General features: G+C 35.7%; 1 protein-coding gene across 3 annotated transcripts; it reads right to left on the reverse strand.

Moving 5' to 3' along the window:
- Positions 1 to 533: 533 nt before the first annotated feature.
- On the reverse strand, positions 534 to 15,157 carry LOC101738909 (uncharacterized). 3 transcript variants are annotated; one of them, XM_012695866.4, is made up of 3 exons: positions 14,847 to 15,157; positions 5,898 to 6,355; positions 534 to 1,752 (listed from the first exon to the last, which is right to left on the reverse strand). In XM_012695866.4, exons 1-3 carry the CDS (start codon positions 14,905 to 14,907, stop codon positions 1,294 to 1,296), a joined length of 978 nt encoding a protein of 325 aa, XP_012551320.1. In that variant the 5' UTR covers positions 14,908 to 15,157; the 3' UTR covers positions 534 to 1,293. The 3 variants fall into 3 exon arrangements, with proteins under 3 accessions (XP_012551320.1, XP_004932693.1, XP_012551321.1); XM_004932636.5 differs by lacking the exon at positions 14,847 to 15,157 and adding an exon at positions 9,632 to 9,971; XM_012695867.4 differs by lacking the exon at positions 14,847 to 15,157 and adding an exon at positions 9,592 to 9,965.
- Between the last annotated feature and the right edge of the window lie 1,041 nt (positions 15,158 to 16,198).

The raw sequence follows: 16,198 nt of genomic DNA on the forward strand, positions 1-16,198 counted from the left end.
AATTCGATTTCGTTTGATGGATGACTGTAAAAATAGACAATTGTGTAAACAAAACCGATAAGTTCCATACGGCGTTTGTTTACATGACATTGTAGAAAAGTGGAGAAGTAACACAATTTTCGGCGGACCTGCCTACTGTTATTTTTCAATACATTGTTGTTTCAACCTTTACTGTTATTTCAGATGATTCGAAGGTTGAACATTGTTTTAAGAGTATTGATCGCGCTTAGTGACTGAAACGCATTGATTTCAATAAATTGGATAAAGGTAGGTTTTTATTGAATGTTCATTTCTGAGAAGTTGAGTTTGTACAGAAAAAATGAATTTTAACCAATTATATAGTGTTCGTCAGCATACAGGATCGCTCTACCAATCATCAACGTGAATAATGTGAATTTCAAAGATGTTCGCAACAAACAATATTTTATGTAACTTTTTGAAAATGATACATTCACATTCAGGCTAATTTTATTGTACCCACTTAGAAGATTAAATCTGGGAGTTTTATAATAGGGAAAGAAAAATACGCAAAATACCATCATTATTGAATCAATTTTATTCTTTCATTTTGATTAAATACAGTTCGGTTGTATCAAAAATTTTCATTACAAAAATTATGAATACTTTTTAATTAAAAAAAATTAAACATATACATATATACGTATATATTTAATATTCACATTACGGTATCAGTTCATTCATTTAAATCTATCGGCACATTATAAACACGCTTATAAATTAACAATTACATACATAAATAAGATTAACACGTAAGTACTAAAAGTCTTTCTTGGCTAAAATTGTGGCACCAACAGTGCCAACTAATAATACTATGAGATTAAAAACTAAAAAGTTGAAAGCGATTAATACGAAAGTTAATCGATCCGCATAGAAAATAAATCAGTTTCAAACACTGTCAAGAGTAGAAAGAATTCAAAAAAATAATAAAAATAATATATCCATAAATTAATAACGAAAGTCAAAGTCACGAATAAATTAAGATTAACAAAAAGCTACTATGTAGACAATATAGTCAAAAGAATAGTTAAGTACAAAGGAACTGAACAGGAAGGCTTAAAACTATAAAAAAAAAAAACAATAAATTAATCAATCACTATCTACAGAATACTAAATATCACAGAGAAAGTACCCAATACTTAATCAACAAAACGTTGTTTCGTCAAGCACTTGAAACAATCACTCGCGCGTAGAGAGCATACGTATAACAGTAACAATAATAAATAAGTACAAAAGGGACAAATATCATTCAATAAATAATATCCTATGATCCGATCAACTGGCGGGCGTTTTCTTCGCTTTCGACATCCTCGATTCTTTCTTCTCCTTTAGTTTGGCCTCGTAGGCGGTGCATTGCATTTTGTCGTTTATCACCTTTTTGCCAAACGGACATCTGAATTCTAGATACCAGTTGTTAAGCAAGTTACCGTATGCCCTAAACGCTATGTAATCCTGTTTGAGACACTGCGGCGCGTCGACTTTTAAGCTCAGCATGTCGATGTTCTTGTTTGGGCCCACATTCGGTACCGGCACGCGGGTCCTCATCATGTTCTCTCTGATCTCCAATATTGTGCTCTCGAGCCTGTTGAGGGTCTTCGTTAAGAGATCCTGACGTGTTTTGTTGTAGACGTAGAACGGGTCGTCCACGAAATTAACCTCGACCTGGCTCAGGTGTTTGAAGATGCTTTGGAACTCCACTAGAGACTTGTACAGCTTCGGCATCAGATATGTAAACTGAAACAATGAAAACGTCCGTTAGATATCTACGTATAATAAATGAAAAATTGCGAGTCTACCATTATTTTATTTATTTTTATTTTATTTATTGGGTACCAACATGTTATACATTAGCACAGAGCATTACAGGTATCACATACATTGATTTCACACTAAATGCTAACACAATTACAGGTACTGCATGCATTGATAAAAAATAATTATTAATGAAATAGATTGTTCGAAAAATACAACGCATGCTACAAATGTTTGGTTCGTAGGAACATTTAAGATTGCAGAAGAAGATTTTAAAGTTAAGAAGTTTCGTTTCCAATTTGAAGATTCGATGAATAGTTTTAATGGCAGAAAGCCTTTTTTTTTGTGTGATTCGCCGAACAATTATTTCGAGAACACTTTTGTGATTGTTAAGTTAATGTAGGAGATTAAAGCTATGCGTCATTTTATTATAAATATAGTATGTGCAGTTTATTGGGACCGGATTCGTGTCGAGGTTACGCGTTTGTGATCGACGCAATTATATTGTTCACACTAGCACTTCGAAATTTACATTCCGTTCATCAAAGCTATTGAATAAAAGCATTCGTCGCGGAGATTGAGACTAAGGCGTAAACATGATGATTTGCCACCACGAAAATGAAAATTAATCGAAACATTTGAAGTTGTGAAACACAAAAAATAAACGCAGGATTTACCTGTAAAAGAATCTTCAATCGCAATAAATATCTTTTAAAAAGAAAAAAAACTAAACAAAATGAAGCTATCTAAAACTAAAAGGAAAATTTGTTTATCTTTTTGTCCGTTGTTTAAATTGTGAAAGATTTTTGCATTCAATAAATCATCAGACAATGAACATTCGCTTTTTCGTTTTTGAATTCCGCAGCTGTCTTCGTGTAATATTAATTTTTATTTTTATTTTATTTGACATAGATTGATCATTTCATGTTTTGGGGCCAATGTTTTTTTTTTTTAATTTAATAGTACTGATGTTTCGTACACTTAATGTGTAAAAATAGGACGATTTCCTATGAAAACTATTTATATAGTTCAATAAATTTGTTTAAAATACACAAAGTTTTATCTCGTAGGTATAAAGGTAGGCAGAATCAAGACGACTTGTTCACCTCGCAACTCGAGCGATAACTCGTATTATTGTCTGATAAATAATTATTTCTGTACTAAGCGTCGACGTTTCCTATGACTATGCGAGCTTCATAAAACAAATAAATGCAAATTAAATTTAATTCGCTCCAATTAATACGTGGATTTCTGCTCACTTTATGACGTGTCTAACAATGACTGTGAGTAACCAATATAACGGGCAGTTAATGAGCGATTATTAAAGTGGTTAATGAATGAATACGTCTCGTCCGCGAACCGTTCCCGGAATTATCCTCGAACTGGAATCGATCTCCGTCGAACTGTGTCATCGGTCACTTCCTTCCCATTAATGAATGTAAGTGATTCACCCCGCCAGCTGTTTGTTATTGAACTTGATACCGTTTAATTGTGTTTACGGGAAAATTTTGATTACAAACTACACTCCGATATCGGGAGTTTAATAAAATTTCTATATCCTAGGTTTAGTTAAACTAAAATAGTATTTACAAGGAAAAAAAATAATTCAACTTTCATAGGCGTGTTTACGATAAACAAAATAATCGCTAAGTTTTCACGGTACTTAAAACAGCTTGGCACGTATAGTTTCCCGTTCATTGTCGTGGTATAGTCGCGTTGATAAAGCGCTGGCTAGCTGGCGAATGTGGTCGTGTATTCAAGTCCGAAGACCGGACAATAAGTCGTAGTTTCGAGCTAAAGAGGCGAGTCTAACCGACGGACGTGTCGCAGACAAACGCACAGCCGCGGAATCATAAATCCACATTCGTCTCACTTCAGCAAATACTGTGTTTTTAAACATTTCGTGTTGTTTTGTCAAATCGTAAATACTGAACAAACAAACGGTCGAAGCGACATACGCGTGTCGCCGTGAAAGCGTGCCGCCGTCGGACTTGTGGAATTTATGCCCTTTATTCGAAACTCACTGAAATGTGCACTGCATAATACATTTATTAAATCCAATCCATTGACTAACACCTATTGGCTAATAGTATCTGTGAAATTAACCAATTTAAACTTAAATGTGTAACTGTATATATAATTATTCTCGTAATAAAAAAACTTTAAGAAGTTTATCCACAATAAGCTTTCGTCAAGCCCTTTATTTTAACATCTCATTTGAACAGTATTTAATTTTTAAATCGTTCGTGTGTCAACTAAAGCCGGACCGAAGCCGAGATCACTTGAATTCTAACGCTTTCCTTTGCCCAATGTTTAAATATTTGAATTCGTTAAGTGGCCGTACATTGACGAACTGATGAGCCATACGCTAGATGTATTCAATATTCAGAGCTTCGAAGGCTGCGCTGTCCGCGTTGCTCATGTTTAGAGATCGTGTTTTCTGTGGCCCGCGCTCACGAAGTGTCACCCTAGTGTGTAGGGATATTGACGTTTCGAATACTCACACTCTCATTGTCTCGTGGCGCATTAACTTTTGTGTACTAATTAGTGGGCGACCAATATGAATACATAATAGAAAGTCACGATGACCAGATGTGTGTTCGGTAAACAATAAAAAGAGCTTACACGCCGAACTTTAAATATCGGCTGTGTGTTTTCAATATTTTACTCGGTGAACTAGCTCAGCGCGCGGAGAACGAATACGATTATTAACATAATCGTTATGAGGCTTGCGAGTATTAATCTATAACATTAAATGGTACGTTTCAATATCGCGTGTGAGGCGAAATCGCGTGGTGTCAATCTATGCAAATTTCCTCGAAGCGTTTTACCGGCTCATTGGAGCTGCTCTGTTCCCATAAAGACTAACCATAATCCTCTGATTTAAACAGCACCAGCCATGTATGAGCTCGTTACCTTAAAGCGATTCTTTATACTAAAATGCGAAAGGATTGTTGATAAGAGTTCATCTTGTGTCGGTCAATAAAGGTGGGCGGTTAACTTTTCTAAATTAACAAAAGAGAAGAAGCGCGATAATTTTATCTCGGCTCGGCGCTGTGATGATTTTCTAAACTAAACAATCGAAGTGTAATGAAAACAAAGTTAACAGAGCCCAGTTATTCTGCCCTTGTTTTCGTTTGTACATTTTATTTACTGTTTCATAATTCATTCCTCGTTAACCTTCAGATAAATGAAGCGATCGCGGTTATAGGGGCGTAATGGAGCTCATATTGAAACCGCATCCATTTTCAGACCTGTGCGGTGTTCAAATTAATGAAATAGCCATCTAAATAGCTCTTAAATGCAATGTGAAGTAAATAAAAGAGGTATCGGCTTGATGATATGCCGGCGACATATAATTTGGCCTTAGCGAAACTCATTTAAGCCGCGCTGTTGAAGTCTCAGGATCTCGCTAATATACCGCAACTAATATGAGCCAGTAAAGCGAAAATGAATAAATAATATTGTAAAAGTAGTGAACGGACAAAAGAAACATGGGATGGGTCTACCACACCCTCGAGACGTGGAGTGATCAACCGCAGTAATTACACTGTCAGTTGTTTTGAAATTCACATCAAAAGCTCAAACGACTTGCGTGATCATGAGATGAACTTATTACGCCACGTTTTTTGTTTGCTTGATAATACTAAAACTATTTAGATCAGTTTGGCTGGTTTAGACCTGCCGTGACTTGTTAGCCGTGAAATTCGAACGGACTATCTTATTTATCTACGAACGGGAATGGCTGTTATTAGAATTTTGCGGAAAATTGATGCGCCTAAACTAATTCATGTCAAAGCTATATCGCATATGAATTTGGAAACGAAACAAATTTCTTGTGAGATAATAAACAGTTTTTCTCTTTTTTGTCTCCACCTTATCCCACTAAGTGGGGTCGGCACAGCGAATTTTTCTATTCCATTCTTTTCTATCAGCCGTCATCTCAACACTCTCTCTCTCTCTCTCTCATATCGTCATTCACACCACTCCATGTCTTCTTTGGTCGACCTCTTTCCCCTCTACCTTGCACTACCATTTCAATACATCTCCTCTCTACGCATCACGTGTCTATACCACGATAGCCGACATAATAAATATTTTTTATTGAGAAATAAAAGCTTACTCACTTTTCGTTCTGATATCGAAGCACTAGTCCTGCGTGGATTCCGGTAGTTGTGAAAATGTATGTCGACAAAGTTGATCGCCGGCAACCAGGACGGCATCCCTTCCCTGTAGTCCCTGGTCTCGTTCAGCACCCTCCGTTCCTCGTTGAAGTAAGTCCTTGTGTTCTTTAATTTCTTCTTAATTTTAGTCATTGCGTTTTTGAAGCGGTCGGCTAATGCACTTCTCTGTCTAACAAACGCAGGCGAGTCTTTGGTCAGTGTCATTTTTCTGTGTGGCCGTCTTTTGTCCAGCCGAGGCTCGGCCGTTCTGGGCCTGGAGATCTCTTTGGTGGGCTGTGCTAGGCCTTCGTGCCGCCTCTCGTGGCGGATCTTGTGCTCCACTGTGCGTGCCTCGGCCGGCGTTAGACACATTGCTATCATCACCACTAAGGCTGTAGCTACCAAAAGCTTTTTAGGAAAACCTGAAAGAAGAAATGGTTGTTTTATTAATACATGTGATCACAGTCACATTTCATACCCGACTGATTGCAATTTCGTATTATCGTTATTATCGTGTCGTATTATCATCAACGATTACGTTATCTTTATGGAAGAAAGTATATGATCACTTAACTAACCGAGAGATAAGAGGTAAAGTACAGATCGTTTAAACGATTTTCCCAAACTATTCCTTGAAGCTCTGGCAATAAAATGCAAATCTTGTTTTCGATTGCAAAATAAAGTCTGATGCTGGTTAACTGGTCATAGTAAATGGGTCGCATCGAGTCTGGCACAGAAGCAACTGGCCCGTGTCTTTGTAGTTTCCGAAGAGGCATAAAAAATAATAAGGCCTTGGTTATCGTGAAACTACATCTCGGGCCACTTTCTCAGCCATTACTCAGTCCTAGGATGCACAACACAAGTACGTGATATTTTTAAAGTTAATTTCAACCGTACCCGTCTGTACGGAGCTGGGCTACGTATTCTAAAATATTGTGTAATAAATGTGACATAACTTTACGCAATCATCGAATTTGATGGATTTCAATTTCTTCAATATAAATTTATTATGATAATTTTAGAATATGCTATAAAATATTCATGTCATATAATACGGGCATTAGATTGATAAGATTTTGTAATAGGACGCTAATAGTTCCCGAGTCGCGGTACAAAATACGAAAGCGTCACGCCCTTAGTTATTGTCATTGCGCAAAAAACTCATATTATGTCTCCCGTACGATTTAACCTTTGACAGTTATTGAAGGTTTCTGATGTTTTGCGCCGACGCCATAAAACATATTTTATGTCCCGACCCGGCCCTGCAATAGTGTTGTGCGAGTCGTTTTCGAACTTTTAAAAGCAGAGAAGCTCCGTCAACTGTTAAAGCTCCTTTTGTCCGGTTCAAGTGCTAAAATGTGGAAAGTTTCGCCATTGCACTTTTATTGTTATTTATTCATGTGTTTGTGTATAAGAACGATTTGCACTCCGAGAGCGGATGGTAGCAGAATCAATCTTCGATATATTTACTTGGTTATTAAGATACGATTTCTATGTTAATTTCTTACGAGGTTTGCGAGTTTTAGATAATATTCTACGACTACTAGCTTAAGCGCTAAGTGATGTTTTTATTGATGATATAGAATATATTGACGATAATAGGTTATGATATGCATTTGTACTGGGCCCACCTTGAAAAGTCGATTTATAAATAATTTTAGAATAATGGCTGTCTTTTAATAGGGCAGTCGACGGTAACTACCCGCGCGCACTTAGAACACGCCCTACCATTACAAGTGACGTATGGTAACGATTTCATAACTATTGTGTAATTAATAATTATATGTTGATTCGGATAAAAAACATTATATTTCATTGAAATATAATGTTTTTTTACTTTTATTTTTATTATACAATAAAAAATAAAAAATCAGTCTCGACCTATTTCAATGTTTTTTTTTTTTTAATATTTTATATTCGCGCTTCTGTATTACGTCATTATAGGGTAGATATTTTCGTTCAGACGTTCACTTCACTTGCTTACTGTAGCTTAATCAAAGCTACTTCGTGTCCTCAAAAGAGATTGCTCCGCTTCGTTATCAAAAAAATTTGTAAGAAGAAAAACTGAAGTGCCGGTAGAGTTAGAAGTTCACACGGGTCATCAAGGTTTGAAGTGTTATGCTTTATTTATATTCAATAGAAACTGCGGTGTGATGTTTTGTGCTTGAAATTTCTAGTATTTACGGCCATCGGTAATCTTTTAATACAACTCTTCATGTTTATGTTATAACTTCGGATACAACGCGCAGAAATTTTCAAAAAACTTCGAAATTAGTGAAACGTTGCCAACGCTGAAATCGCGGAAGCAAAAGGAAGTGCACACTTCACTGTTTTGGGAAGGTTTTCCTTAAAAATGATTTAGTCTGTTTCCATTATACGTGATGAGTTGCGTCAATGGACATTATACAGGTCGCGTTTTGCTGAAAGCAAACAATGCTCATAAATAATTGTTACCGCGAAATGCGGCTCGCGTTTGTGATTTTTCTATCATCGGGGTTTCCCCAAACACTTACATAATCGATATAATCGATTAATTGTTCGTTATCGAATAAAAACGTTTAATTTTAGAAATTTTGATTATTTAATTTTTTCATTAGTTGATTTTAATTTGCAAAAATATTATTAAAATATAGTGCGAAATTTTTTATAAATGTAATGAATATACGGATAAATTTTTATTGTAAATGCGTTTTATGCAATCAAAGTTATATGTCCTACGTTAATATATTTTATAAAAAAATAAAATAGAAATACAGTCACTCGATGATTCAGTCATTGGTTGCCAATCAAATATGATATCAACAATCCACGTAACAATAAATTAAGTTGACCAAATAAGTAAAGCTGTCCTTTCTTCGGCTAACCAAACCATATCGCGTGACAAAGAGGAGTTACAGAGAAAATTCCTATTGATCGAGAGCCGACGGCAAAATGTTTTTCATTTTGACACGAACGTAACCCGGTGCAATACCAAAAAGGATCTAATATCGATTTCTTAACACACATCGATTCGTTTGTGTTCCGAATTTGAAATCGCTGGATCTGTAGTAATTTAATATGTCCTCTTAGAGTGCCGCAAAAATTCCAGTGAATCGTGGTTAGATTTATTATATGTTGACAGATAGACCGTTAATAGAAACAAATATTTAAAAAAAAAACACAAAAAATTTATCATATTGAATTTAGATAGATTATTACAGATTTTTTTAACAGAGTTTTATTTTCCCTCTTCGACTAGTTGCATGTTTTTTTTGTCGAATTTAATTGACTACAGTAAGACCTGCAGTGATGTTGACACTATCATTCATTTCGTTCAATAATGCGAATAATTTATGTAAAGCATTCTTCCTTCTTGTTAGATTTTTATGTAATGTTCTTTTTATAACATGGCTTACTCGAACTGTTTAATTGTCGACTTTTCGTAAAAGCGACTGTCATTAGTGACATTTTTGCAACGTCAATTTTCTTGACATAGCTCTCGTGCTTCTGATATTCTTAAAAAAACGTGGGTAAGATTGAATATCACTATATGACAGAATTTTTTTTTTTTAATAAATTTCCGAAGGAGAAACTCAGGTACCCGCGCTAAAAACCAATACTGTTTACACAAGATCCATGAATGGGATCTTCGATGGGAACGATTATTTCATGAATTTACCTGGACGCTTTCATCACTATGTTAAAAACAAAACACACACCAGTTAAAAAGACATCCATGAACAACGCATTGATGTAGCGCCTTCGTGCAAGTCCATGTTCATTCGAACAAAAATATCCCGACCGGCGAATTTTTAACGTTCAATATAACGAAGCAGAGGGAACACTGACCGAAAGCACACGCGAACCGTTCGTTTTTCACTGTTCTTTTACACAATTCGAAATCAAATATTGGAAGCACTAGTGATGTCGATTTGCACTCTCGATTTAATAAGTCGTGTTAGTTGTACGTGTGTCACCGTCGTGGCGAGGGGAACGAATGTGCGAGACCGGCGCGCGAGCAGCCTCCGCTCGTTGAATGGGCACATTTCGGTGCCCACCGTACATGAAATAGCCGGTCAAACATTACGCGAAAACCCTTACCCGCGCCGCCGGAAAACGAACTACGACCCTTATGGAGACTTCCTCGACACTCAATATTTTCATGTCGTGTTTTCTTGTATGACGTACTACCAAAATTTCATATTGCTTAAGCGGGTGGACGAGCTCACAGCCTACCTGGTGTTAAGTGGTTACTGGAGCCCATAGACATCTACAACGTAAATTCGCCATCCACCTTGAAATGTAAGTTCTAAGGTCTCAAGTATAGTTTCAACGGCTGCCCCACCCTTCAAACCGAAACGCATTACTGCTTCACGGCAGAAATAGGCAGGGTGGTGGTACCTACCCGTGCGGACTCACAAGAGTATTAAGCGGTAGGCAGCGGCTTGGCTCTGCCCCTGGCATTGCTGAAGTCCATGGGCGACGGTAACCACTCACCATCAGGTGGGCCGTATGCCCCAAAGGCAATAAAAAAAAAAAAAAAAAAAAAAACAAGAGGTCCTACCACCAGTAGATCTAAACTAACGGATACATTTGTAACTTAATAACTATTTAGGTGTGTTTTGGTCACAAAAGTGTATATAAATTCGACGTTACGATAAAAACAATACATTATTTTAAAATTTATATTATCAGGAATAAAATTTATTATCAGCAATAGCAATTTATATCTGAATTTATTTTATAAAAAAGACATACTTAATATGACGTAAAAATATTCGTAAATTAATTAAGTCAGTCTTCTCCACGGACGTCCGTTTCTCTGACTTGTGCAAGTGATTCGTTTAGACTTGAGCGCTGAATCATCGATGTCGAGTCTATCCTAAAGTGAGTTTTATCGGGCGTGAGTCGCGCCCGCGCACTGATTACGCTTATACTTGTGACCACGTGTCTTGTCAGATCACTACTCACTCCTCGCGGAATTTAATGATCTACTCACTAGATTTCCATTGACAACTTTTTTTGTCGGGACACATTCTGTGTCGTGTAAACGTGACGTGATTAATCAATCGTCGATATCAAAAATATTAGTCGATAGTGGGCGGTAATAAAGCATTGTTTTGAGATAAAGGATACGATTTATCTATTCCCTTTCTCTCGCTGAAGGATATCAAGTAAAAGCTGTGCGTTAGTTTGCCCCGAATCTCAGATATATGTATATTTTTTTTTTACGAAATAACGACCCACGTGCGATGACGTGTCTCTGTATCAGTTTTAATTAAACAGAAAAATGAACAAGCAAAAATATTGGCTTATGCAAATGTCCCCTAGATTTATCGTTTGCTTAAATTATAAACAACTTTCATTTTCTTTTTGACACCGTGACATTTCGTTTGTTCACGAACTTTATTTTTTAATAACATAAAAAAATATTAAAGGACTAAATATAACAGCAAACTTTTAAAGTTGACTTAAAAGTACGAGTATGGGAAAGGAGGCTCGTGAAATGTGAAACAAAGTTAACAATGCGGCCAAAAAAAAGACCTGTTCAAACATTAATGTACAGATCGGCCGCATTTCGAATGCAAAACTAAATTTGTATTCAGAATCTAAAGGATCCGATATGCTCCCACGTCACAGGATAATAAAATTCTAATACGATATTTAGCGCACTGTAAACTTTTAGTTGATTTCGTATGGGATTCATGTAGCATGTGGTCTGTGGTCGAACCGAGCGTCATGTTTACTTTGACACGTTTTTGTTCAACGACTAACAAGACAGAATATTGTACTCGCTTAGTGATAGTGTCAACATGCTATTATTATGTTTGTGATTAATAATATACTTCCCGGGTTGTTTCTAAGTGAACAAAGTTGCGGTCGACATAAGCTGTTATTATTAATATTTTTATATCACCAGACATGTAGGGGAAGCTGTGGAGCCACCGAGGGTTACGTGGTTAAAAGAATCCCATTGACGTCAGGGCGTGACAGTTGATTCCCACCCTGATATAGGAAGTCGAATATCAATTTGTATTCTAAATCAATTGTTCTATGCTTCAAATCAGAATGATTGATTGATTCGCATAGAAATAAACAGAAGTGTAGTCCTACCCGAGCTCACAATACACCCTACTACCAATTAAATGTCTCTTTTTATTCACTATTATGTTTTAATATCATAGCTGATTCATATACGAATGTAATCAAGATAATTAGACTGTTACGAATCTACATTTAATTTTCTCAATAAAGGTTTTGTCTTAGTTAATAATGTTTGGCGAACGTTTGTAATTAGGCGGATAACTTATGATTAAAACTCATTTTACGACTTAATCTCGCATTTATTACTGTCATTATGTTATATCCGATGTTTAGAATGCTTTAAACTGTCTCGTGGACTCACTGGAGAATGCTATTGAGATAATTAAAATTGACAGGGAGCTTCTAAATTTTTCATCACGTCATTACTAATGTGTATATAAACATCGGTTAATACAATGCCAAGTGCAGTTACATCAGAGTATTATCAAGTCGTCAAAGCAATTAACGTTTTTGCTCGCCTTACACAGGAGTTTCCCAGCAGTCTAGCGACATAATGGCTTTCATTAATTAACATTGTCTATTTGTATCATATGAAAATCGCCTGAAATTAGATGTCAGTGGAGGCTTTTCCGGCGGTGTATCATCGTGTGAGTCACGAATTTCCGAATTTTTCGTTATAGGAAACGCGAGCCATTACTTTCGTGCAACGCCGGACAAAAAAATTGGATACATGTTTATGTCAAAATATAAATTGACGTATAGTGCTTTGTTTGATTTCAATTTTTGGTCCTGTTGTAACAAGTAACGGCTGATAAATTTTTGAGTAAATCTTGTTAGATAAAATAATACATAATTGTTAATGGTTTACTTGAAACTATTGCAGAAGCGTGCGAAAGTTTTGTTTGTTTACATTAACGAAATTAGAATATATTATGTATTCTTTTGAAAACAATGAACATGTCTGGCTGGTCCCTAAACATACGCTAAGTTTAATATTCAGAAATAATGAAACACTTTACATTTCCCGGGATAGATGCTTGTGTCGCTCTCTGATTCATCAACAACCAGTTCTGTAGTAACAGCTACAATATAATTTTTTTATTTGGGTAAATGCTGCTACTTTCGGTATTATGTACGTAGTGAGATAATATGTTTCAATGGAAATTAGGCAAAATCTTTTAAATTGCAAAATTGGCATCAAAGCCCAACTTAAAGCCTATCGGATGAATGGTTTTGGAGATCTCACGATGGGTGAATGGTATTTCGCTTTGGTATTATTATATATGCAAATAGATAATGAACGTAGGCATAAATAAATAACGCTAAATTTATAAAAACACACCCGACTATTTGAATATTCGCGGGTCCGTGATTACATAATTTAAAATACTTTTACGATTTAATTCCGCGTTTTTTTTTTCTGGTTTAAAAACAGTTTTAAATGATAATATGTCCACAGCTCGCGAAAACTAAACAATAACCATATTTTAGTTTTAAATAAAACATTCCTAAGCGCCCACAAGAAAACCTGTCCTACAGTGTAACCCTGAAGACTTATAAAAGCTGCGTCATACGAATTTAGTCTATTACTCACACCGTAGAAAGTATTCGTGATAGTTCCGCAAAAGGATTCGTCATGCATTAGATATTGTATAATACCCCAACACTTCATTAGCAAAAATTTAACGTCAGCGTTGAAAGTGAACACAAAATTAGCGTTTTTATCTCGTTTTTAACACTTTTTATCGTAAAATTGCATTGGAGTTGCTTGTTCCGTGTGCTTATTCGACGGTTACAAAATGAATTATGACTTATGTAGTTTCGTCAAGTAATTTTAGTTTACCGTAAACTCGAAATGTTCAGCTTCCGCGAGTTGAACTGCGCTCGTCACACTTTACCAATACGCAAAATGCTATTGTGCGAGCCACAATATAAATCAAGTGGGCATTTCTCAAAGCAAATGCGCGCTTACCCTTAGCCCCCTTTACGCCACAGCCTAATGCAATCTCATACTAAGCCTTCAAACGTTTTTCGTTTCGGATGTTTATGAATGAAACTATCGTAAGCTGTGGCCGCGAAAGTGAATAAGGTAATTTAAAGTTGGGATAATCTATGCGGTCCCTCGCGGGGTTGGCTTTAAGTGTAATTTAACCGTGACCCTATTGATCGCTGCGGTTTTAAGACGATTGCAATATATTTTCCGTGTTTCTATCGTTCATGGTTGCGGTTCGAATAGTTCGAACGTTTATTCAGTTTTAATATTGAGTATATTAATACGATACAGATGAACCGAGGAAAATTTTCTTTGCGTGATTTATATTAAAGTCTAAAAACTTTTTTTACATGTTTGATTTTTCAGTTTGAAATTTTATCACTAATATTAAATTGATTACAAGCCATACAAAATACAATGAGGCTTCGACCTCAAGTCTCAAGATGGTGTCTCAAAATGGGTGTCGACATTTACATATTTTCTATGGGCTCTGTGAACCACTTCACATTAAATGGACTGAAGTTCATTCACCTGTTAATGCAAAAAAAATATTTAGTCAGATTTAAATTTTTATCACTATGATTCAATTAAAATTAGATCATCGCTTTCAAAAGTTTGATGACTTCTTTTGTAATAGGTACGTTTACAGTTTTGAGGAAAAATCAACGTATGCGTACTATTACAACATAAATTGTACAATTATTTCCGTGAATTTATGAGTTCACAATGATGTAATACAGTTTCAGGTGACTGAATATTGTGTTCACGGTTTCTCTATGAATCATTCACTTAGACAAGATAGTTTCATCTTAAGAGTATGAACTTTTTTTCATAAAATTTACAGGTAACAAAAAAAAAATAACTAGACAGAAAAACAAGCATATTTGAAAACTTACTATATATGGTAGAATCTTTTTTTGAGAGATTTTCACTACAGCTGCATGTACAAGCATCCATCTTCTTAATATTGTTTATTTATCACAGATAAAAAAAAAACTTTGGTTTAAAACCTCATTAAATACCACAGTATATAAAAGAGCTAGTTACTTTCACCGCTACACTAATAATATTCAAAATTGGAACGTTCAAATTCACGTGCGTATTCTGTTAATTGAACGTCGAACGATTTCGCGATCGTGTCTCGTTCAGGACACGATGTCCGTAGGTCGATACGTTCGGTTCGCGGGTTTACGTGTAATGTGTGTCCTGAACGTATTTCCACGGCTTTTATGTAGCCGGCCGGCCCCCCGTGATAAGGGTGCAAAAAACCGATTGTTTAGCTTAGAGGGCCCGCCGTGCTCCTTTACGTCACTAATAAGACGTCGCGCGCGATTAGGACGCAAACCAAACATATGCTCTTACGCAATGTCTTGTCCAAATAAATACACGTGTTTCAGTACCGGATCCTGAAGGTATGTGAAAATGCTTTGTTCCCGGACGGTCTTCAGTTTTTATTGTAATATGATGTCGTGGTCGATTGCTTTCAACAATTGGGAACATACGTTGACGGCGACGTATAGTGTTTTGTTTGCTGTTGTCAGGGGTGTCCCGAGGTTTTAAATATTATGTATAAAGTGATGTTTACAAAATAAAGTTGTAAAAACATGGGTGCTTTTTTAAATTTTGTTTATGATTAAAATATTAGCTGATATTAAAAACGACTATGGAAGTGGAATTTAATAATAACTCAAAAATTCTTAAAGGGTCTGATGTTGAGAATTTTCGGTTTTTATTTTTATTTAAATCATATTTGAAAATGGAATTTATAATAAATAGTACATTTGCAACCGACACAGTTTTCAAAATCGTAAAATTAAATTTCTATTACATGTGCTCTATTGAACTGAAGCCGCGCTTATTCGACGCTTCTAATACATGTAGGTATAGAGATATTTTTAAGTTTCAAATCCGCCATATTTGGGAGTCGTTTTAATTTCAGTGATGGGAGTCTCCATTCCGTAGAACGACCGCCTCTTGGCCTCTATCCCGATCGTCCCATTCGATTGGCCGACACAAATATCTTCACCTCTACGATATTATTACACATTTTTTGATTTTCGAATCTTACTGGGACCGTTGGTAAGAGAGTCACAGTTTCTCTATTAATAAAAATCTTGAAATATTAAACTGTTTGTTTCTTTTATTTTTATGTTTGTACAACTTTTTGGAAATCTCAAATAGGCATTGTCAAATACTGTTTTTCGCGTATGCTTTAATAAATTAAATTAAATATATATTAACGTTTCAG

The sequence above is a fragment of the Bombyx mori genome, chromosome 23 (assembly GCF_030269925.1).
Source record: "Bombyx mori chromosome 23, ASM3026992v2".
Lineage (NCBI taxonomy): Eukaryota > Metazoa > Arthropoda > Insecta > Lepidoptera > Bombycidae > Bombyx > Bombyx mori.

Coding starts and splice junctions, on each gene's coding strand:
- LOC101738909 (XM_012695866.4), bottom strand. CDS start 14,907: ATGGATGCTTGTACATGCAGCTGTAGTGAAAATCTCTCAAAAAAAGAT. Junction 6,356..14,846: donor AAAAGATTCTACCATATATA/GTAAGTTTTCAA, acceptor TTCTTCTTTCAG/GTTTTCCTAAAAAGCTTTTG. Junction 1,753..5,897: donor CTTCGATATCAGAACGAAAA/GTGAGTAAGCTT, acceptor TCATTGTTTCAG/TTTACATATCTGATGCCGAA.